Raw genomic sequence first — 25,347 nt, forward strand, 5'->3', positions numbered from 1 at the left:
GTTTGTACAATATTTTATTTGTATTAAATGTATTATTTTTATATTGTTATTAATTTTTAATATATTCATTCTTTCAAGTGCTAACTTAACCAATATTTTACCTAAAAAAGTGAAAAATTAAGTTGTTTGGAACAATTGTAGCAAAAATGGAAAATCATAATTATCAAAACGATGGATACACGTGTTTCTACTGTAATACGTCATACGAAAAAGGTAAGACTACTCAAAACAATATACTAGACACGTTTTACATTGTATCTTAAATTATCGAGATAAATACGGTAGTCCATATCATTAGTACAAAACATCAATAATTTGTATAATGCCTTGTTTACTATTACTAGTTATCTGCGATAACGGGCACTGTGGTTGACGCACGTGATAAGAATCGTCGCGCTATTATTTTGATAATGCCATAAAACGAAATGCACAAGAAGCGAAAGTATACTCATTAGTATATATATGTCTAACGGACATTAGCAATAAGAAGTATTATAAGTGTCATAGGAGTGGTGGAAAGGTATGAGATAACTATTAGGAGATTTGTTGTTGAACACACACAATTTCCATGTAATATTAAATTACCTTGAAGTATAAGATTTTTTGGTTAATTCAAGAAAAAAATGATACTTTAAATAATTGAAGGTTGGATTCTTTTAGTAAATTACTAATAACAAAAAAAAAAAATTTCTCTAACCAGGTCAATATAATTTTACTTTGTCTTCACTAAAATATCATTATGATAAATATTAGTAGAATTTACTCAATTACTCAATCTCCAAAAATACATTCTAATCGCAAATTAGGTCTTTTTCAGTCGTAAATTTTTATTATAAGATTTTATCATGATTAATATAAATATTTATCTAGTAAATATTCAGTGAAAGTATAAGTAGCTCTCCTATCTAACATTTTAATATTTCATTATCTTCAGTAATTATTACTTAATAGTAGAGTTTTTTTTTAACTAAAAAATCAATACCGAAGACACGAAAATTTGCGGTTGAATTTATCAGAATTAATTCTAAGAATTTCCAGGTTTGATTTATGTTCATTTAGAATTTTTTTAAGCTTATTGAATATATATGAATGATTCTACATATTCACTAATGAGTAATTTTAAAATTATTGCTCAATCCAACATTCTTATAATTTCTGTTAGATAAATTATTAGGTCAACAAACTAGCATTACTTAATTAATTAAAGCCAAAAATAAAAGATATTGATTTGGTTACTAGGAACAATATTAATTTTATCTTGCTGTCATTTGAATAAAATACTTTTAAACAGTGTTCGAATTTTAGTAATGTTTGTATGCACATTTCATTAGGTGATTATTTTTCTTAGTTAAAAGTTCAATATTTAACTAAACTCGCATAAATAATATAATTTAAGTAAAAATTCAACAGGCTATTTTCAATTAAGAACTAAATCATGTATTTAAGAAATTCCAATTATTAATTATCTATTTACACACTGATTTTATGAGCCCTACTTAATAAAATTAAAACGATTTTCCAATCACAATATATTTACAATTTTAATGATCGTTTACAATACCAGACAAAATTTATTCTACAGTAACTAAACTTATTATTAAGTAAAAACTAAAGTTTCATTATAAAATTATTCAGTTAATCATCATAATTTTAAATTTCTCTTTAATATTATTTACATTTTTTTTACACCCTAGTAGTAATAAATGCTCTACTTCGTCGTCATTCCGTGACGAAACATTTATTATACAATTGATATCATAAGCTTACTGAACTCGAATTTTAAACATAAGTTAAGAATTGAACTGTAAATTTTATAAAAATTTTTGCCTTTATAGAGACAATAAACTCGAATAGAGTTATGTTAGATATAAAATCATTTGTTAAATTACAGTTGCACAATTTGGAAATAAAAACTTTAATAATAACCATCTATAAAATAATATACCTCGTCTAAAAAATATAATTTCTAGAAAAACTTATTTGCTACTGAAAAACGTAAGACTCTCAAAATAAATATCAGTAAATGGAGAGAATATTATAGGAGACATTTTAGATAGTTCTACTTTTCCAAATACATTTCAGCCTATTGTTATTTTAAATATAATTTTTGTTACTAAAATTTACTAAAGTTATGTTATAATAATGATTATTCGTTGATTCTTACCAGTGTTATGATTATTTATTATATTTAACATATTAAATATTTCAATCTTCGATTCGATTAATTATTACCAAATATACTACAATGTTAAATTTAAGCCTTGATATTAATGTATAATGTATTGCCTATACTAAAAATATCAGGGTATATGTTGTGATATTTATGTCGTATCTCGTGCTAAAGAAGGCGTTCATAACGGAGGCAATTTTTTGTCATATTTAACTCAAATTCAAATTAATCTACGTTTTTGTATACATATAAAATTATACGTAAATAAATTTAATTGGTAAATACATTAATGTGGAAATCGTGGGTTTCATAGTTCTATAGTAAGCTCTACAATCAATTTGTACTAAGATCATTTTTATTAATATGTTCACTGAAGTGTGAATTTCTTATCTTCAATAGCGCCGTTGACATTAACGTTTGTTAATTCCAACGTTTTATTTTTGTCTTGCACTATTAAGCCAAACATTGTACCTGTATTGATTGTAAGAAAATCCAAAGGCTTTCGGTAATTTTGTTCTAATTTAGTTTTCATTCGATTGTCGACAACTTCGGTCGTAATGAATTTTTTTGAACTATAATAACATACATTTTTAATCAAACCTCTTAACAACATTAAACTATATATTTTTTTATTTTTTGACTCAATTTCATCATTGTGAACACTCACGCGCCACTTTGATAAATTACAATCAATCATGGCGACTTATAAAGAACTAGCTACAGAATGGGCTTATATGGACGCTGGAAATTCTCTGTGTACTTTGGCAGGTAATTAATTTACAATAATTCGACTATTTTTAGCCCAGTTTTATTCAATGACATTACTTAATTATATCACGCATACTTATCATAATATAAATTCACAAAACTTTGTTGAACCTATTCTATGGTTGTAAGAAGAATTATTGAGTACAATTTTTTTTTAAGTTACGGTAATTGCTATAGAATACTATTAAAAAATTTGAAAATTAAAATTCTCTATAAAATTAGGTTTGTTCTACTGTCGAATTATTTATATCGTGATTATAATATTGTTTTATGGGAAAGTTCATTGTTTGACAATTGTTCTAAAAAAGTAATATATGATTTCGCTGTATTTTATTTTTAATTCTAAAACTACATATCAATGATTATATTTCATTCCAACTTAAATATTTTGAATGTCTCCTGAAAACGTTAACCAACAGTCAGTATCGTTCAAACTGTCAGCGGTGCCTTAGGCAATTATAGAATTTACAAACCCATTTTATATATTTATAAACAAAATGCATTGTATGAAAGAAAATGTATTCATATTTCTTTAGAAATATAAATAATTTAGAACACTTGCCCCCGTTAGCATAACACTGTTATCAGTGCTCATTTTTCAAAACAAGAAAATGCCCATCCTGAACTCTTTAAAGTTCTACGTTCCGACTTGTACAGTTAAAGTACGAACATTTACTTCTAAAAAAATCTTGTTCAATGAGTTTCACTGATTTATTATATGTGGTAAAAAATAACCTTTTTAATTTACAACCACAACTAAATATTGATCAAATTGTTTAATAGAAAGCAATTGGTAATGTTTGCGTCTTCTCTTTGACTTATTTTAAGATTTCTGCTCGGTAATTTTTTTATTGTTTGTATTTTTTTTTTTTTTACCATAATACTACTTTTAACATTCTGCTTCATTCAAAATTACTTTAATTTTATGTTCGTGATGATAATTACATATCAATAGGAACTGGTACTCCTAAGTTATTGTATTGTAATAGTAATAGTGTTTACCCGCGGGCTCTACTCTCACTAGTTAAACGAAATACAAATTTAAATTTAAATTAATCGTTTTGAATATTGAAGTTTATAATATTTCTGTTAATTTCTTTGAATATTTTTTTTCTTTTTTATTCTATCAAAAATTTAATTGCTGCTACATTATATTACGCAAATACACGATGAAATTATATAACATTATTTGATATATTTACACATTTGCAGATATTTATGAAATAATTACATATTTTTAATTCAATATTTTGATATATTTCATAATTTATTATATCTTTTAAGTTAACTAAACAAAGGTAGGCATTTGTTAAATTTTATTTAAATCAACCGTTAATTAGAAATTTTATGACAAACTAACAACGAGTAATTAATTTTGTGATGAAATATTCGAATGTCGATTTAAAATTGACAAATTTAGAAGTTTATTTTCAAATTAATATTCTTATTAATCGTTGAACTTGATAAATTTCCAAATATATTTAAATTGGGTTCCGATGAAAAAGATTCTACCTAATTATTTTAAGTTAGATTCTGTAAAAGAATTAGTTGTTCGTCTCATCGAAAACAGTAAAATATGGTATATGAAATATGTGTTTTCTTTCCCATTGAGCAGATACTAATTCAATACTTAATATGTGTGTCAAATAAAGCAAAAATATAAACTGAATGTAACAACATGATCGTTATTTACTGATAAATAAAAAACTTCACAACCTCTATTTTGTAAACAACACGTGTAATGTTGATAAAGTTTTGCGTTACAGTAACTTTTTAGAAATTCCCTTAAATGGCTTTGGCATTCATCTATTGCGTTAAGACAAAATGATTCAATTGTGGTCGCCGTACTTGTTTCTGATAATTAATGATGAATCTGGATGTCGTCGAGAGTGTTCACGCCTCTCGAGTTACAGGAAATCATTAAAAAACTCCATCAAGTTGATCTATCAGTTTTTATTAAGCGATTCGCTATTATAAACTAATATTACTTTGATTGTAAACAATCGAAAACGGGATCGTGTGTATTACACAAGACTTTCGTGGGCCGGGGTCAATGAGCGTTGGCCGCGATTTTCCTTTCGGCTAAACTTATTCCGATTTCTCGAAGGACCTCACATAATGCAAACGACTCAGATCTTTATCCGTAATATTTGTTGATATTAATAGCAATTATAATACTGTAACGCGCCGCTCGTGTTACTAAGTATTTGCATTACTTTTTCATTCACGATTCTGCGCTCACTCGGTCCCAAATGGTCACAGTCCATTGGTCATAAACTCCAACGTATACTATGACGTTTACTCTCTAAACAATAAGCGATTTAATTCTTTAATAAAATGCCTCGAGTCGTAAAAAGACAATAGATTCTATTTAGATAGCAATATGAACCTTTCCTGGGGGACTCACTAGATCTGTAGAAAGTAAATGACCCTAAGAAGTTGTCGCCGTCACAGTCGTCGTCTTTTGTCGGAGAAAGGTATACGGTACATTCGAAATATATAAAAACGACTACTGCTGCATACCCGCCCCTGATCGGTTGATCTATATCCGATTACTGATTAGTGTTATTCGAAAGTAAAAACCCTTACTCCGGCTAGTATTAGGTAACCATTGTTCCGGTGCCAAATGCGATATTTTTTATATTATTTTTGTTGCTCTTAGAAGTATATGATTTTTAAATTCATCTAGTTCCGTATAAACTTATTACCATATTTAACGCTTAACCTTATGTATACCTTATTATACCTATTTATTTATTACTATCTGAACCTTATTATATGTATATAATACCGTCGAGTTTATTTAAAAACGTTGAAATAACTGTTTGAAACGACGTATATGTTAGCAATAACACTGTATTGGTTGTAATAACAAAAAACATTTAACTTAATGAAAATTTATATTTCTAATATCTATCACATTTCCACGATGTGCCCTATTTATATGATTATATACTAAGTGATAATACGCACTGTATTTCAATGTTTTATCGTTAAAATATAAACTATAGGACGTTTCTTTGATGAAAACCTATTGGATAATTGTCATCGTTATTAATTTAAATTTTCATTGTTACTAAGATGATTAGTGAAAATTAATAGTAGTAGCTAGATCGTCAACAGTAGAACAATTAATTGCCTTTAGGTCTTATGGTGCGTACTATGTAAACAAAACAAAACACTACTGTGTCTTCTCTCTTTGTTTTTTTTTTGTCTTCTCGTTGCTGCTATTCTGTGGTAACTACAAGTTCTACTCTTGACCGATGATTTCATATTTTGTATATAGTAGAGCATCTACTGCTCTAGTCTAGAATTCTGTGGACAAAACATCATCATTGTCTATATGAGAAAAGAACTTGGCCGTACTATTATTTACTAATTATATGTTTCTATTGAAAGTCGTTAGCTATTATAATTATAGCTAATATATCTGACTGTTCAATTTTTATGGTGAGATCTTCGCATAAAATTGAAAAAAAGCAAGAATTTCACCGTGCACTTTTCTAGGTGTTTAGTAAAGAGCTATCATATTTTTGGAGTATTTTTTAAATGTATAGGGTTTGAAAGTTTTATACAAAATGTAATTATTTAAAATCCAATTTTGTGTTTTAATGTGAGTTTTCTCTATTCACTTCGATTTGAGCTTAATCTACTCAAACTACTTAAATTCAATTGGTAATAGACCGACTACATTATGCCGCAAACATGTTGATCTATAATTATATTTGACAACCTCCGCTGTTCGTCTTAAGTGTATACGCAAAATTATCATGTGCTAATTCTCAATCAACTTATTATCCAAGTACACTTTTTCTTTTTTTTGACTAAACACACTTTTTTATTTTAGTAACCTATTTTAATATACATTATATAGAAACCTCGGGAAGGTACCTTGTGATGGGCTTCCCTATGGAAAATATCATTACCATAATAAAAGTGATGAGTAAAAAAAAACTAGAAAAACTCTTTCACTAATCATGTCTGAGCTAGTAAAATTCAAGAAGGGCCTTAAACTCGTGGGCGACGGGGCGTTCACCCCTTGCCCTCTTAGTACGGGCCTGTTAATATGTGTTTTATTTCTAGTTTTAATTTAATTTAAGTTTCAGTAAACAGAAATCCTATTAGTGAATATTTTTTTTGTTGCAACATGTGCTACTCATTGTCATTGTCGACATGTACACATTAAAACATAACACGTTTACTTCATGACGAGTTAAACCGGCAAATATTAGACCGGTCTGCGGCCATTAAAAAAATCATAAATTTATAAAAAAAAAAAAAAAAAACACCAACATATAAATTAACTGAGAACATTAAAATTTTTGTGACGTTAAACATAAATTATTCAAAAAATATTTGTCGACTATTTGGTAAAAAAAAAAAAAAATAGATCATTTCAGGAAACACGTCTTTTAATGGTACAAATAATGTAATGGAATTAATTATATTTCATTATTCCGTTTTAAATGATGATAATAATCTTGTGCTCTATGCGTTTAAACAGCTAATTCCAAGTTAGACTCTTTATATAATATCGTCCAACTTGCTAATAAATTTATTGATTATGACGTTAAATATTTCATGTTTTACATTTGACATTATTTACAATCGTTGAATAATTTATTAGAGAAATCAAACGACGTTACACTGGTTGTAATACAACCTTGTGTACATCGATTTGACTTGATATGTTTTTAATTATTGTACCAATCAGTTTCGATGCATAGAATTTTCTGAATCGTTTCATAAAGCGATGGAGGTCTTATAAGTCACGATTGAAAATTCGGCAACTTCCTAATTCGTCTGTTCACTTATGTGCTAGTAAAAATCATACAGAACGCTCGAATAAAGAATAATCAAAGAAATTTTCGCCTGTGGTGATTATAAAAGTTGTTTGACGTTTATGTATCTACTGGTTTTTTTTTTTTACAATCGCGGAAACGGCCAACAGGTATTGGACCGTGCGCCTTGTAATAAACAGAACTCTTAAAATCATATTTGCCACAACGATTGCGGTCTTGTTTAAACGAACTAGAGAAAAAGTATTTTTTTTTTATTTCTGCGTTTTCAATGTCAACTCTTGCGACGGCCTGCAGCGCTCCACCGACTGCTGTCGGCGTTTGAACGGAGCAATTAATAAAATACGATCGGGCAGCGCAACTGTCTAAAACTAGTAGTGTGCACATACGATAAGTATACATGTTTAGTACGCGAAACGCAACGTTTTTTAACGGCTACGTCGTCGCGACGATTGCCTTGAACGTTACGAGTATACGTAATGAAATTCATGTTCGCGCTGTACTGTGTTGGGCGTTATCGTATACACAATAGCACTTAGTCGGAATCCGGTCTCGGCGTCGAAGCATCGTCCAAGGCACCGTCCGCAAGGGTCGCTAGGTCTTTCGTCGGGTTGAGAACCCCAGTCGGCAGATTTGGCAAGTCTGATATACTGAACGCTTTCCAAAGTACACAGTGTTTGCAGCCAACGGCCGCCATGCAACAAGTCCGAACCCGGTGCCCGAGCATGGAACTAGAAGATTCGTATTGTGTGCTGAACGGTAAGCCGTGGTCCATGATAGATATTAATCGACGGGCGAGTCATGTATAAAAAAAAACCAATACAAGTCGCGACCGTCGTGACTATTATGCATAGGACTTTTACTTTCGCATCTGTAATTTAATCTGCATTTGTCTGTTGTCCACTCGCACGATTCGGCGGTCCTAAAGTCCCAAACGTGGACTAGAACTTAAATAATCACAACCGTTATTTTAGAAAGGTCCGTTCGCAAAGTACAACGGTGAATATTAATTAAACCTCCGGCATATTTCGTATTGATTTATGATCTGCATAATCTACTTGATGAACAGCACCCGCTCTAAAAGACATTGTACTCGTCCGATTTTCACTTAAACTAATACCATTGTAAACGCCTGTATCGTCATGCGAAATTCGGTTATCGAAAGATAGTAAAAAGTATGATGATATAATATGTGGAAACCGGAAATTTATCAGCCCGCCCACGAAACGCACACTGCACTTATGTACCGACCGTTCGTTCGGAGAATAAAGAAGTTGATTAGTATATATTATGTTACACTTTTTTTGTGCCATATGAGAAATACGTTTCACAGTCGTCGTGACGGTTATTTACTGAGGTCGTTTTGTAGTTTCAGACTAACGTTGCTGTTTTCAGCAAATCGTCGGAACGATAAATTTCTTCGTCAAAGGTCAATTAATACGTACTGCGGTCTACAGAGTTCATGAAATAATAATCAGTTGTGTATTTATTGCTATTATTATTTTTTATCGATTCGGGATGCGAGTCTATACTTGATATTAAGCGTTTTAAGCCTCGTGTAGCAATAATAATTTAGTACAAATAAAATAGGTGTTCCCTACATCAAAGTACAGTTTTTAAAATACACATTGACCAGCTTACGCTGTTGTGTGAATGAGCTATTTCACATGAAATGTAAATGCGCGATAATTTATTTTGTTTCCCGTCTATTCGGAATATTTAGTTGTAACAATACTTCCTTAAAAAATAGCGTAGTACATTTTTAGACTTAATAAACATTTCAATATGCTTTGTTCAACTATAAACAAATAATTATTTTTTAATATTAATTAAATTTCATTTCAATGAATACGTTCCGCAAAAACTCATTTTAAATCGTTTTCAAGTTAAATCAAAATACATAATATGCTAACGAGTTATACGTAACTAATTGAACTAAATAACAAATGTAATAATCACATAGTTAAATGTTAAACAAAAATTATTCGAAAATAACATTTCTTTAGTGTTTTTGAATTTTTACCAGTTTGACATAATAATTTGATGTATTACGAGTATGAGTCGTGAATGTTATGGGTCTACTATAATATTGAACTTGTTTATTTTTCGGACAGTTTTAGTAAGAGCTAAAAGTAATTTTACTCTTAACACACAAGTGTATGAAACATTACAGAATTTACGTTAAATATTTCATAATTATTTGGCGACAGCCGAAGTGTTGATTATTCCAAACGACGGTGTTTGTAGCACATGTCATACTCTTTAGTTGTCTGGTTGATATTCTTCGAATTTCGTTTCAAGGTCTACAACGAGCAAACGTTTAAAGTCACAGAGAGTTTTGCAAATCGTGTCATGGGTATCCAATGCGCCGACTATTATATTCCGGTCGCTGTTGTTCTGGTCTTCTTTTTATGCACAACGATCGAATCAATGTGTACTTATGGCGACATCCTTTTAGTGCCGTTTTTCTTCTAAAACCACAACGCACACTCTTGCGGAGGATACGCAGTTGTATTGCATCACATTTTAATGTGCACAATGTGTGCGCTCTTCGAGTCGTGTACGCAGGCTGAAAATACGTTTTATAATAAGTCTCAATTCACATAGGAAACGTGTCTCGAACGAAACTAGTTGTGACTTGGTTTTACTTTCAAATTGATTACTGACGTTGAGGTTCCTGGGTAAGTGAACCGGTTTCTATATCAGGCTAGTAAAAAATTATATCGCAAAATTCAATTGTTTTCTTTATAGCGTACGACATGTTAGAGATGGCATTTACTCGTACGTCTCTATACAATGTACTACTAGGGCCTGTAACACAAATATAAAATGGAAAAACAATAATCTTGTGACAACGACAGAAAATAATACCACATAGTAGTGACATCATACACTATACAGCCCGTCTCGGAGCACAACACCGCAAATGTTAGTTAAATATATGACAAAAAACGATTAGAATATCTATGGGAAATCTTTGAGTTTATAGTCGTTACATTATCTACACTTTGAGTAATAAATAACATTAAAGTGTGCTTAATGCTGTAAAAGTAAAATTTATGTTAAACGTCCTCGTCCATTACCAGTTTGATGACGACCAGTGTGTTTTAATTAAATCATTAGATAAACGTCTCTCTTGGAATAGTCAAAAGAAAGCTCATTTGTGTACTATCGAGTATTTTGACTGTTAATTACGGTAAATGCTAACGAAGTTCGATTTTCTATTTTCTGGTTAGTTATTAATTTAGTTTATTAAATTACTCGCTGGCATTGCGGATTTAACTTAATAATAGTCGTTTGTTTTTCCATGCAGAAAGTTAATATTATAATGTGCTGTTGTTCAGTTCAGTTTATCCACTTAATACGACAGATTCCCTTCAAAATATTTTCAAAATGTTTACCATAAATGTCGGACCACAGAAGTAATTATGAACCTGATAATTGATATTTAATGACGGGTAGAGTAAAATCGTTTTTAAATAACCGCGTTTAATAACCTATCAAGCGTTAACATCTAGAAAGCGACAGTTCCCCAAAAGTTTGATTTGTATTTTAAAAAAAATCGTTGTAATGTTTATTTTAAAATGTGATTTCGTATGTGTTTACACCTTCACTCGTTTGTCTTCCACAAATTAATCCGCCTGGTTGCGAGTCGTATCTCATGGTAAAAGTGAATCAAAAATCAATCTAACTAACCTTGAACGAAGGTTAGTTAATCTAGTTTCCTGTTTCTCGGTACGCCTTCAATCGAAAACTTACACTTTCTACGCGAATTTTATTTCTCGAAATAATAACATTTGTGCAATTCTGTTTGCTGGCAAATGGCAATACATTACAAAGCGTTTCGTGTGGACGAAAGCCTATGAAATGTTATTACACTATTAGTTACTATTGCTTGGCACTTTACGTTGAGATCATTTTTTATTTTCGCAGCTAGCAAAAATTACTCGCGTCTCTTATCCATTGACAAGTAAATTCACAAAAGGCAAACAATGTTTCGAAATACTCACTATAGTCTCTACTATTCGAAGTATATGTTTGTATTACTCACATATTTTGTTGCTCAAAAAAACGTGACACCAAATATAATCATTTAAAACGTTGAAATTATCGGCCAAAGTGACCAGTTCTGTGAAATTGTTGTATTATTTTGATTTTATGTTAAACTCACGACATGACATTTTACAGTAGTGTGATACTTTTATTTATTTTAATTTCTTCTGTTTTATGTAAACTCATTTTCTGTTATATAAATAAAAACTAAATCAAGATATGACTTGTTGAACTACTTCTAAAATAGAAGAACTTTTATATATATGTTGTCATGATTCCAATAACAAATTTAAATCTCACCAATTTTGAATTATTGAATCAGTAGCACAATCAGCAAAAGAGTGAAAATGATTAATTGAGTATTAAGCATACATTATTAAAAACGATGATTAAAAATTAATGAAACATAATTGAAATTCAAAATGAAATTATCCAAATATTTTTATATCTCGCGTATAAAAATTAAAAATTATAGTTCAGTCTAGAAATGAAATTCTGTTAAAATGGATTTCTCTTAATTGAAAAGAAATAAATAGTTTCTTCCCAAGTGAATCGTTAAATATTTATAAGTATTAGTATAATTGGTCATCGTATAAATATTTAAAAATATATAAATATCATTTTGGATATATTTATAATTAATATTATAGTGTATATAAAAATCTATTTGTACGTGTTATAGGTAATATTTAATTTATCTTAACTAATGATTCAAGTTCACGTGCACGTTGGTAATTTTTTTTATTCCGCAAAAGGTTCAAACCGCCAAATAACCTCCATTAGAAAAAACACCATCATATTTTTTTATTCGCTATGTTTACTGTTGAGTATTTACTCTTACCAATTGCTATACAACTTCGGTTTGTACAATATGTTATTTTAAAGATCCCGCGTGAAAACCATAAAAACGCTGGTCAATTATTATTATAGACGAATTTCATGCAAGTGAACACTTAAATACATGTGCACATTACAACTGATCTGATTAGACTGGTAAGTAAGGACAACATGTTTTTTATTTACTCTACAAGTTCTTGATAATTGAGTTTTTAACGTCACAATTTTTATTCGACTATAGTAATTATTCATTAATTAATTTTACATGTTTTTTTTATTCCGTGTAATTATCTCTAATATTTATATGACTTTAGGAGTGCATTTTAATTGGGTTGATATTTATCAGTGGTAAATATTATGTCAATCTATCTACCGACATCGTTCTATAACAAATCACGTCGTACGAGTTAATGGATGTAAAAAAATTTGATTGTCATGCTTAATAACATAACGACTCGAGCCGTCCGTACGTTTCTTTTCATCGCAGTTTAAGTAGCTATTGCAACAATGTGCTGTTCAACAGGTCCACGATGGCAGATTGATGAGTAAAAAGACAACGACACTGTCAATAATGTAACGTCCGTCGAATGACGACACCGTGTGAATACTATTTGCGATTTCATGCGTTTAATTATCTAACCTTGAACACACATAACATGCAACATTCACGTCCATGTTTCTTTATATTTTTTATTTGAATATTGCATCTTAAATGACCGATGTTTTCAAAGGCCAAGTCGTGTAGTACAAATTATACCGTGAACGGCCATTCGGATTCTATGATAGCCTCCTCTTACTTCGTGGTGCCGTTTATCGGCCTCAAACGAGCGCAACACGTTTGCATACTTGAGTACGTATTACACGGTGCAGCGATTCCTTTTTTTTTTTCCACAAACACCTTCACTTTTCTAATACCGATCCTTCTCGATTTTGAAACAATTGTTTGCATTACTGTTGTTTCTCGCTGTTCGTGCATATTGCCATCGCTATCGTCGTCACCATGATAACCATCGTGTAAGTAATATTGACGTTTAAGTGATACTTCATTGATGAAATATCTTTCCTCCGGCATTGCAGTGGATTTGCCGTATGAAAACACTGGCACCATCATTATGATTTGGTTAAGCACCTATGCTGTGCATATTGGCACGATGGCCGAAAAGAAATTGATCAACCAAATACTTTCCATGAAGACAAACGTCCCTCGGGGGACCAGCTGTCTCAGTACAGTTCGATGCACTCTGGGAGTACGTACACAATTACCCGAGAATCGATCATTATAAAAATAATGAACCGCACCATTACAGCTACTGCGGAATATGCAAATTATTGTTATCCAACCATAATGTTTGCATGCAATCAAAAAGTACCGTTCAGCTGACGTCCCCCCAAACGGTGAGCTGTTGCTGTTATGGTTACTAAACAAGTCGACGACTATCAAAATAAACCCGTCTATTGAGAAATTCAAATAGGAACCGGTAATGGCATTTGAATTTTTTAGAGAACAATTGGACATCTTCGTTGATCCCATACAGATGGCGTTTGATAATTTCTATTAAAATGTTTAACGCTTAGCTAGTCTGAAATTTCTAATTTAGTCGATATTTTAGAACTATTTCTTAATTTATTTAAATATTATTTTAATATGATTTTTTATCAAATGACCAATGTACATTTTTTATTGAAACGATGTAGTATTTTCAATAGTATTCGACAACAGCTATTTCTTTAATGTTTGCCTACATGTTTATGGTAAACAGTTTAGTTAATTAAAGTTTCCTTTTATTTTTCACTAAAACTTGTTTTGAAACTTTTACTTTTTCTGATAACAATTCCATTTATCATAACTTTTTAAAAAATAAATATTGAAAAGATTTAATACTTCGGAAACAAAATAATTTTTTGTGCCAAAAAAACATTGTTTTTTTTTTTATAAACGCATAAGCGATATTAATTCGTTAAAAAAATATGAGTTTTGTTTGTATTTTCCTTGATAATTTTCAATTTTTTGAAAATAAATTTTAATAAATTTATTTATTATTTTAATTCAAACATTTTATATGAATTACGATTATATCATCCGTGGCTATTATTTTTTATTCGTGGACTATTATTATTCATTTATTTCATTATGATTTTTAACTCTAAGCAAAATAATATGTAAAATGAATACGCTTAAATTAAAAAAACATTTCCTCTTATTTATTAGTTTCTCGGGTAATTACTACTCATTTACCGTGTTTGTAACGTCAATAATTTTTGCGTTGATTTTCTAATTTAAAATAATACTTAAAATTATTATTGTCATTAAACCCGCACAATTGATTTCCAGTCTTCAGTTACATCAAAGCACACGAGTGTTGTTTATCATATTTTTATGTTTGACTTGTACTCGCACATGTTATTCTATCTATTCGTCTATATTGTACATAATAGTGAACAGACACAATCGAAATTATGTGTTCGTGTGTCGCATCACCCGAATAGATTCTCAAGTTTAACTAGTCGACATTGTGCAGCAGACACGCGCAAGAATGTCTAGGGCTTCTCTTGTTGATCCGTACAAAATTACCATAAATTAGGCGTTTACTACAAACGATACTTTTGAACGTTGTTTGCGTTTCAATCGCGATTCAACACTATTTTCACCTTTTAACAACAATACATTTCTTTGGACACACAGAACAATCCTAGTAATTAACAAAAATAATTAGCATAATGTATTTGTTTGTCGAGTTCGACGGCACCGAACCGTTGGACATAGTACCAGTAAAAAAATGTACATATTTCCCAAAAACATTCATATTATGCACGTTCAGATGATGTTTACACAAGCCTCTCACAAATGTTTGAGAATAGGAAGTAAAGTATGCGAACCCGTGTAGACCTAGTAGGGAATACATCATATTTTTAATACTTGGAAAAATTGCCAAGAGTGAATAGGAAATTTTTTATTACTACATTGTTTAAATATGTAATCGACGGCTTAACATGTTATATTCTATTACCGCATACTATTCCGCGTAGAGATGTTACAATGCAGCGTTAAAAAAATTAAGTTACCATAAAATCATCGGGCTATAACAATGTGATGATCATAATAATTTTTAAATTATCGATAATTAATATTATTATTAATTATTTAATGATATTTCGATTAACAAGTTGCGTACGCTACTTATTCGCAATAAAAAAAAACATTGCACAAAGTTACTAATTATAAACCAAATATTACGTAACCGTCATACACAATTGAAGTACTTCACAAATGTAATTTTTATTTACTCAAACAATTTGGACATTTGTAAGCCGCACTTTGGAGTTTCGTTCGAGCATTTATTCTCAAAATCAATTCAAGTACCCGCCTATGTTCATCGACGGCGGATTATCATGCAAAATTACCGTAATAACCCTGAGTAAAAAAATATCTACAGCTACTTGCCATTAAAACTATGCCGAGAGTTCTCGGAATGATAAATCACTTTGAGATAACGCAAAACAAAAATTGCTCTACTGCAATTACAAAGTAAGCTGTTTATTGACTTTTGCCTTTTGCTTAAACATTGTTACGCAACTTTATCAATTATCAAACACGTTAGTACAGCAATAACGCTGTGATAATATAGTACAACATACTTTCAAACAGGTATTTAATGAAATCCGTTAATTTTTTTAATGCGCGATAAGATAACACAAAAAGTCGTTAAGTATTAATTGAGTTTTTGAATTGTTCTACACCGTCTAGAACGGGTTAACATTCTCGCGGTTGTTTGAGTTGTAAAACTGTGCCAAGAAACGCACCTTTAATATTTCCCGAGTGTAACAATCGTTTTTGTGACGTTGGTTTTATTTTTTTACTTGTTATAATACGGTTCACGATCATTATTAATAATGGTTTTTAAAACATTTATACGTTAATGTTGTGCCGGTGTTTACCGTCATATGGTTTGCTACCAAACACCTTAGCGAGTCAAAATACACAATCGATTTTTGTGAATGCGCTATTGTATTTCTAAAACACGAAATCGCGTATTACCATTTGAAATACAAACGGTTTTTTATGTCGAGAACATCAAATGACTATTCCAACATTTTTAAAAGATATCTACTATTAATAATGTACTATAAGAGTGAATATGAAATGAACGCATAAATTATTAAATATTATTTTCATTTCATTATTATTATTGATTTAACATAGAAAAAAATATTTTAAATGTTTATATTAATCAACGAGAATGGTAAGTCAATTTGCTTTTGAAGGAAATATTATTTTGTAATATAACTAGTCATATATATATATATACATATGTGGATATATTATATCGATTAAGTGTAAATGTGAACCGCTCTCGAAAAGTCGAGGGAAAACAGCTAACGATAGATCGAAGGTTTTTACGAGATCGTTGAATCATTTGGAACTGAACTCTTCATTTATTTTCGGTCGGTCTATTTTTTAAAAAGAAAATCGGGCTAGATATTTCGACACCCGACCTTTAGATAGAAAAAATTGGCGTTTATCAAACAAGGTGAGTCGTTATTTATAAATTCAAAACGTGTACGACTGAAAATAATAAATCTCTGTTCTCGACAAAATAGCTAAAATATTATATGTTCAAAAATACATTACTGCGATTTCTAAAGTTACGGTGTTTCGCGAATATTACTATTTCGAGCTAATGGAGCGATTTCAAGTAACGTTAGCGATCGTGATCCTTGGCCGAGTCGATTTTTTTTTTAAAAAATTACTTGTTCGTTCAAACAATCACATTTAACAACAATCTCGATATTTGTGGATAAATCGAAAAAATAAAACAGTTGATAATTATTTCGACTGTGGCCACTTGTTTCGTCGTTGGTTAGTGAAACGTTTTAGCAATTATGTGCGCAAACCCAAAGAGCATAGGACAGTCTCGTAATTGGCGACGGACCCGCTGAAATTGCGGTTTTAGTACTTCTTAAACCCAAAGGTATGTTTTTGTGTCGAGCGGAATGCCATCTTCAGGTGAATTCCTATAGGCGGCGCGCGGATCAACCGGTTTGGCCGTGTGTAGAGTTCCCTCCCGCGGGTCGCCGTTCTATCCAGAGCACCTGTGCGGCGCCCGCAGTGAGTACCCGAACTCCCGTTGATCGTCACGCGCACCGGAGTACCGCCAAGCAGGTACACCTCGTGGGCCGCACACATACCGCGCCCCGTGCAGTGTGTCCCGTCATGCGCTTAGCCGTTTGTCGTCGGGTGCCGTACACGTTCTAGTGCCGTATGACGCGAGTGGTGTACGTTCAACAGGTGCACTTGGTTTTTTGGATTATTTATATTTTGTTTTCGCATAGAAATTTTTATCGTTAAAAAATCGTAAGTCGCTTTTTATTAAAAAAAAAAAAAAAATGAAAAGCCTGTGCGTCTTGTTGTTCATTGAATAGAAATCTACTGAGATTAAACCCTGGGCTTACATACTTAACGATTTTGAGACAAACTTTCTTTCCACAATGATCAAACGGGATATTTGCTTCGCGAGGAAAACACTTTACTATCTATCATGACATGTTCATCAATCTAGTCTTCCGGTTTTCATTTTGGCTTTATTTATTACCAATCTTTCCTTCAGACTCGCATTGACTTCGAGTTGTCTTAAACGTTTTCACTTCATCAAATCGTAGTGTAGGCACTCGGTCTTTTATTATACAACATCGATAACTATATATATTTTTAAATGTATATGTGTCTGGTGTAAATACAAATTTAATTACCTGCACATTCGAACAAAACGATAAATCGTAAGGAAAATTTCGCTTATCATTTATTTTCTCGTTTTATGTCTCTCTAGGTCTTTATAAACAATTTAATTACACTTGTACGATATGCTATTTAAACACTTCAATTCTTTTACTAGTCACGGTGTTAATGCCTATTGTGAATAATAAAAATAAAAAATGACTCAATACACGTGTAGAGATTTTAAGTGGAATATTTTTTGTATACGAGGGCCAACAACTAGCGTAGTAACAATTTTCGCGAGCAAAGCCATTGCAAAGTCGTATTGGTCAAATCATTTTAATAAAAGAACATTAATTATTCGATTAATTAGATACACGACGGCTGACCGTTGGTTAGAAATTAACATAAAAATCGAATGTTTTCTTCTAATAACAATTATGGAGTTACACAATAAATAAATGCATTATTTATGTGACATAAAATATTATCTGTCGGCTTACTGAATTGTGTGGTGGTATATCGTGGCAGTCACAAACTCGTTGTTGAGAATAACTTTTGGTTCCCGTCAACAACTATTGGCTAGAATATGTGGATAAAAAATGAACATTACTAAATAATACCTTCAACTCGGGCCTAAACACGCACCGCACCTTCGTAGAAACTATTTCCTAGCCAAATAATAAACGGGCTGTATACTAAATTTAATGTACAAGAAAGTGCCTTAATATCTGGTCATAATTTTTGGTCCCAAGAGATGACCTAACATTGATCAATCCGCCCAGCACAACATTAGTCCGATATCAACTGATGGTGTTCTACTAGTTAATGATTTCGTTTTCTCAAAATGACATTCTTTTCACGGTAGCCACAATTATAGACATGATCAGGAGTAAAAAACATAACCGCCTCGACCCACACGTTTTTCCCCGAAGGTCTTCTATAGCTTCTAGGTTTTTCAACTGTTGGACCGTGTGTTGTAGAAGACACGGTAATTACATATAAAATGTCATCAGCTCACTCGTCGTCGATGACCAGAAGTGCATACAAGTGTTACTGGGTGGTGATTATTTTACCATGTTCGATTTTATTTTTTCGATATTTCTCCACTTTTTAATTATTGACATTTTTATAATTTTACTCATAACGGTCACTATTCCGGTAAAACGCGTGTGTCTAATCTTACGTTTTTAATGCAAACGCTCGTCCTAATTACAGTCTTGTCGTTTGTTGTACCTAGTTGTTGGTCAGTAATTAGTAGTTTTAACTGGGTCGGTTGACTGGTTTAAACAGCAATCCGGTGCATTCATATTTTAGTTTAAGCTATAAAAAACAATGCATTGTAACTGAATACATTTGTATGCAGTGACAAGTGTCACTTAAAAACGTTTTGTAATATATTTCTCAGGCCTCTCCTGTATTATAAACGTGTGGTACACGGTCAGAGGGTGTGCCGAAAACCGAAGCGAAATATGTGCCTATAATATTTTTACTCGTACGAAATCACCATGGAAAGACAAAATTCTATTCAGTCCTCGGACATGGCTTCTTTGGATTGCTGGGATTATACTATTGAGTTGGAATGCCTTCGTGGTCCTCAAGGTATTATGTTTTTCTTGTTTTGCAAAAAATAATAATAATAATCAAAAGGCAAAAATAATATTATGTACTGGCTATTCAGTAAATATATTCTGAATATTCAGAAGAATAAATACGGGTCATTTTTGAAAGGTTAACCCGCGTTAATTATGTATGGAATATTTTTATTGTTTAACTGCCGTGAGAAACTCCTTCCCTGATAATTAAAAAATATGCTTGTTGTCAAGTGTTTTATAGCAAAATCTAAAAAACGCCCTTACAATAAGTGTATAATTATAGCTGAATTTGTAAAATATAAACTAATAACAACTGCTCACATTTTGTTATCGAAGTAAAAATTCGATAAGAAAAAAGATGTAAAACGGCTAATCGTGTCTGGCAACTCGAGTTGATAGTATACATAACATTTTTTTTTTTAGAAATATATACACGTACATGAACATATTTTTCTATCAACGTTTGAAGAGTTAGCTCTTTTTGAAGTATTTTTCACTGTATCAACACTTATTAATGCGTTTGCATTAAGAATAATAATCGCTACAGTCTATTAATATTTAAAAAGTATAAGTTTAAAAAGAGTTTCTTTGTTAAGAAATCTTAATGCCGTTTACCATACTCAATGAACACACAAATTATACTCCGATAAATGGAGTGAACACCTCGTGCTATGATATGAAACAATCGAATGACATTAAAAAAGCGTTGGATGTAATGAAAGCCATCTGTGAACTGCTGTTAATGGCTTTGGCCGCCTTAACTAAAAATAATATATTATATTTATGCAACTTCCCTGTGTACAACACACGCGGTCCTCTGGGCGAAACAACTTTGTATCGACCGACACTTGGACATGTTCTATTGACAAAAGTAAAAGAATGAAGAATTAGAAAGAAATAACTGTTGTTCATGTTTTACTAATCTCATTCTTAAATATATGCGCGTTAGTTATATGAATTCGCCGAATCATTTGCTTTGATGATCATTACAAATTACAATTTATAACTTAGTAATTTGATTTGCTCAACTATTACGTATTAGGCCGATATTAATATATAATTTTTATTTATTTGTTGTTTAGATTTGCAGCTGGCTGCAGAGTTGGGCAAAACTCTTCTGGAAAGAAACAAAGAATTAGAGACCAACTTGAGACAACAGCAAAATATTGTCGACGATCGCAACCAAGAGATAGAGGTGAGATCGGCGGCTATTTTATTTATTTTTAGTAATATTTTTAATTCTTTAAGTATGCCGATCACGTATGTACAACTGTAAACATTTGTTTTGTGTTGTAATGTCACAATTGAGCTGACTACAGACAACAATCTTATCCTATTCGAATGCAAAACGCAAACATTTATTTTTGTTTTGCTTAAAAAATAATAAACAGTGACTTTTAGTATAGAAATTTCCATTTGTCTACTACCTTAATACGTTTGTCGTTAACCGAAATAATAAAATGCAGATCATGTCACTAAGACTTGTGCTACTTTCCGTGCTTTTATATTCTAAAAATGTTCAGTTTAAAACACGTAAGAAAAAACAATTTCTAACGGAACTGTGTCAAGTTTTGTATGTTTCTACAGATATTCTGACCTCGGGTACGGGTCATTATGTCCAATAAAACAGTAACGCATTCTCCAAAGATAATAATGTTAATAATAATTAACGGAAGGACATGAACTAAGTGTATTCTTTCTATGCCCTTTAGCTGTGTGATGCATACTGTCGTCTGCAGTGCACTCACAGTCCAAGGGAGTAGGCAATATTTTTTTAATAGACATGCACACACATTTTCTGGCAACGATCCAAAGGGTCGCTTACTGTGCGGGAGATGATCTCAGTTAGAGACCTTTCGGCAGTCGAACATTATCCTTTGCTGCAGTTTCAATCTTCACTTACAATACGGTTCCCCAATAGTTATTTAATTCTGAATTGTATTAATATTGTATTTATTTTGAAACTTATTAAATCACCATGACTAGCCTGTGTGATTGGGCCAATTTTCAAAAGGCCAACGAACAGGCTACCGGTGTAAATTTATATGAATTGGTTGTAAACGATTGTTTATTGTATTGGCAGTACCTAACCAAACAGACAACCGCTTTAAGGGAAGTGAACGATTCTAGATTGCGAATTTATGAGCAGCTAGAGATCAGTATTCAGGACCTCGAGCGAAATAACCAGAGGCTAGTCCAGGAAAACTTAAACGACAAAAAACATATTAAAAGGTAAGACAAATTTTATCATTACTCCAGTGCGTTAATAATATATTTTGGCTTGTTTATAGTTTATATGAGACAATCGAAGGTTTGGAAAGCCGATGTGAAGAGTTGCAGCACCTCGTCAATGACATGGGCAATGCGAAAAAAGAAGACTGCAGTTCGGCCAACGATGGCTGCTCCGTTCCAAATGCCATAGCGAACCATGACGATTATACCAAGTTAGCATCGCAACTTGAGCATGTCAAAATGCAAAGGGCCAAAGAACAGCGCAAAGTGACTGAACTTGAACAAAATATGTCTTTACTCTTACAAGTATGTAAAGAGTATCTATATACTACAATAGGTTTACTCATGTTTTTTTTTTTGTCAGGAAAATACGAATTTGGAAGAGAAGGTTAGTGTGATGCAACAGAAAGACGAAGAACTTAAAGTCCTTCAAGATCAAATTGTTTATCTCGAAGAGATCAGGTATTCATCTTAGTCAAACTAAATAATATTTCGTCTGTTAATCGGAAACTTAATCAAAATTTATCATATGTTCATATAGACAAGGTAATTTGTGTAGACGTTGTCAACGTAGTGCCGACGCCAATATGTTGGATGAATATTCGGTATATAATGATGACGACGACATAGACAATATTAGTGCAATCGGATCATACGTAGAAACTCATAAAGACGAAGTGTTACAACAATTACAAGTGAGTTATCAGACCGAAAATTCTCTTTAAGACTTTATAGCTTGAAATCTTCGAAAATTTCATTGACTACTGAAATCGTTTAAAAAATTCTGATCAGAATACATGAAACGAGGTTTTTAAACTTTGTAATAGGAACTTTGACGAGACGTCCAATTTTATTTTTATTTTTTAACTTCTTCTATACGTGTAACTGAATATCTTAACTTAAAATAGTGCCATAATGATGATTTAATTGTACATTAGTAAAAAAATCAATGATTGATATCACACAAGAAGAACGGACGGTGAGTCATTCAACGTGCAATGATAATTTTACACTACAAGGGGAATCCTCTGTCAGTCAAATTGGCAAGTGTCCTATGCGTGTTTCATTACTTAATAATGGCGACCAATAACCTATGGGATGGTTTAGCCAAATATATTGTTGAATACGCTATAATACACACGTTTTTCTTACTTATGAATTCGACCTACAAAGTACGTCGGTGTGTTCCATAACTGCTTACTATAATTAAATCTCGTGTTAGGATTTGGAATTATATGCATTTATATATTTTGATAAGTTATTACGAACACACCATCAGCCAGTAAACATTTTTATCAATTGACTTGAAAACTTAGTGATGTATTGTTACCAGGTTATAATTTGGATGGGGGATTAGGATAATTTAAAACAAAAAATATTTCAATGCTACTATATGTATTAATATGTTAATATTACAAAGTTGCACGAACTTGTGGCCCTTCAAAACAAAATTTATAAATGCATATACTTCCAGTTGTTACTCATAGTATTTAAGTCATTTATCCATCGCAAGGCTCCGTTATCAAAACTGTAAAATCTCAGTAATTCATTTTTATTTGTGCATAAGAGAAGTAACAGAATATATCATCATCGTGTAATGCTAAAAAATTGATAACTACAATTTTCTAATGTTAACTTCCTATAAATTAATTTGTTACTTTTATCTTTTAAACAAGCACAGTTTGTCATAATTTCAACTTAATTGTGAATAATTATCTAAAAAGTGTTTTGGTTTTTTTAACATATTCAATTTAATTTATTTATCGTAATTTATATGTATTTTTTTTCATTAGGAAACGCTCGGGGAAAACTATTCGGCTGATAATCCGTACAGAATTTTGGTGGACAAGTATGAGGCTCTGCTGAAGATTCAACAGAAACAAAATGCTTTCAACAACAGTGGCTGTAAGGACCAAGGAGTTTCACTTCACAAAGAATTGCAGATATCCGCTCAATTCTCGTCGTTCAACGGAGATGCGACGGACAGCGAAGACGAGGCCGCTGATACGCCAGCCGCTGGCAAACAGCACGTCTTTTCTGAAACAGAAACGTCATCGTCAGGATTCTCGGATGAAACAAGCAACAAAGGCACGCAAACCGAGACTTTCTTCACCGGTTCGTTCTTATGTACCATATCGGACGGAGACGATTGCAGATTCAGCATTTACGACAATGCCAGTCCAATCGAGAGCCGTTTCCGAAAGACTCCCGAGTACAGACAACTTTTCCGCGAGATATTTGCTGTCCTGAAACGCGCAGCCGAGGCTAAGGATGAAGGCGAGATGTTGCCTTTGTTGTACGACGACGTCTCGGCATTGTCTCCCGGCATTCACGAAGAAACAAACGACATTGATAGAATCGTTGTACCAAAAGTACCACCAGCAACACCAGCTTGTGAAAACAACCCGTTAGTGTCATCCATTGAAGCTGTTACCCTGTCTGAGCACCGATCTCGGGAACCGTCACAGAAAAAAAAGCAAAAGCAGCAACAGCAGCCAGCAGTCGCTCGGGAAAGGCGGCATAAACGCCATCAACAATTACATTTGTTACAAGAACGGCGAGAACCTTCGGAAACCAGATCGGAGACCGCAATAGAAGAACCGCGTTGTAGACGTGATATCATCGAAGAACTGTCGGCAGTAAAACAAAAGAAACAACGTAATCATCACCGACGATCAGGGGGATCCAGACAACAGCACTCAAAGGACATTAGTCATCTTTTGGAATTCAGATGGACCGATCACGTGACCCGGCGACAAAGGCGTACCGGCAGCGGAGAAAAGCCTTTAGAAAACCGTGCCACATGGTGTGTACCAAAGGATGACTCAGCTACCCAACAGGGATCGCCCAAATTGGAAACGACATACGCCAGCACCGCTTCACAAGAGGTGGCCAAACTGAAACTTCTAGATAAATCGTACGCCGAAGTGTTGAGACTGGATAGGAAAAAACTTAGCAGACCACATTCACAGAACTTCCATAAAATGTGATTTGATTGATAATAAGCATAATAATAATATTTATATATTGGTAATGATACTATAAGTTAGTTACTAAATGTTGTTATAATTTTTTTTAATTCCTACGGAAAATCCCGAACAGTACTTTCCACGTTTTACTTTTGTTGGTTATTTTTTTCAACTTTTTAATTGATAATATTCTGTATCAAAAATACATTTT

At 32.1% G+C, this 25,347-nt stretch overlaps 1 protein-coding gene across 4 annotated transcripts; it reads left to right on the forward strand.

The window, feature by feature from the left end:
- The first annotated feature begins 37 nt into the window (after nucleotides 1-37).
- LOC126895937 (cerebellar degeneration-related protein 2) lies at nucleotides 38-25,259 on the forward strand. Of its 4 annotated transcripts, XM_050668280.1 has the most exons (8): nucleotides 17,745-17,980; nucleotides 19,749-19,942; nucleotides 21,018-21,130; nucleotides 22,019-22,167; nucleotides 22,227-22,473; nucleotides 22,532-22,629; nucleotides 22,709-22,862; nucleotides 23,961-25,259. In XM_050668280.1, the coding sequence occupies exons 2-8, from the start codon at nucleotides 19,849-19,851 to the stop codon at nucleotides 25,155-25,157; spliced, it is 2,052 nt and encodes a 683-aa protein (XP_050524237.1). In that variant the 5' UTR covers nucleotides 17,745-17,980; nucleotides 19,749-19,848; the 3' UTR covers nucleotides 25,158-25,259. The 4 variants fall into 4 exon arrangements, with proteins under 4 accessions (XP_050524239.1, XP_050524238.1, XP_050524240.1 ...); XM_050668282.1 differs by lacking the exons at nucleotides 17,745-17,980; nucleotides 19,749-19,942 and adding an exon at nucleotides 38-213; XM_050668281.1 differs by lacking the exons at nucleotides 17,745-17,980; nucleotides 19,749-19,942 and adding an exon at nucleotides 2,680-2,938.
- The last annotated feature ends 88 nt before the right edge of the window (nucleotides 25,260-25,347 follow it).

This window comes from Daktulosphaira vitifoliae, unplaced genomic scaffold, assembly GCF_025091365.1.
Source record: "Daktulosphaira vitifoliae isolate Bord-2020 unplaced genomic scaffold, ASM2509136v1 Scaffold_1, whole genome shotgun sequence".
Classification (NCBI taxonomy): domain Eukaryota; kingdom Metazoa; phylum Arthropoda; class Insecta; order Hemiptera; family Phylloxeridae; genus Daktulosphaira; species Daktulosphaira vitifoliae.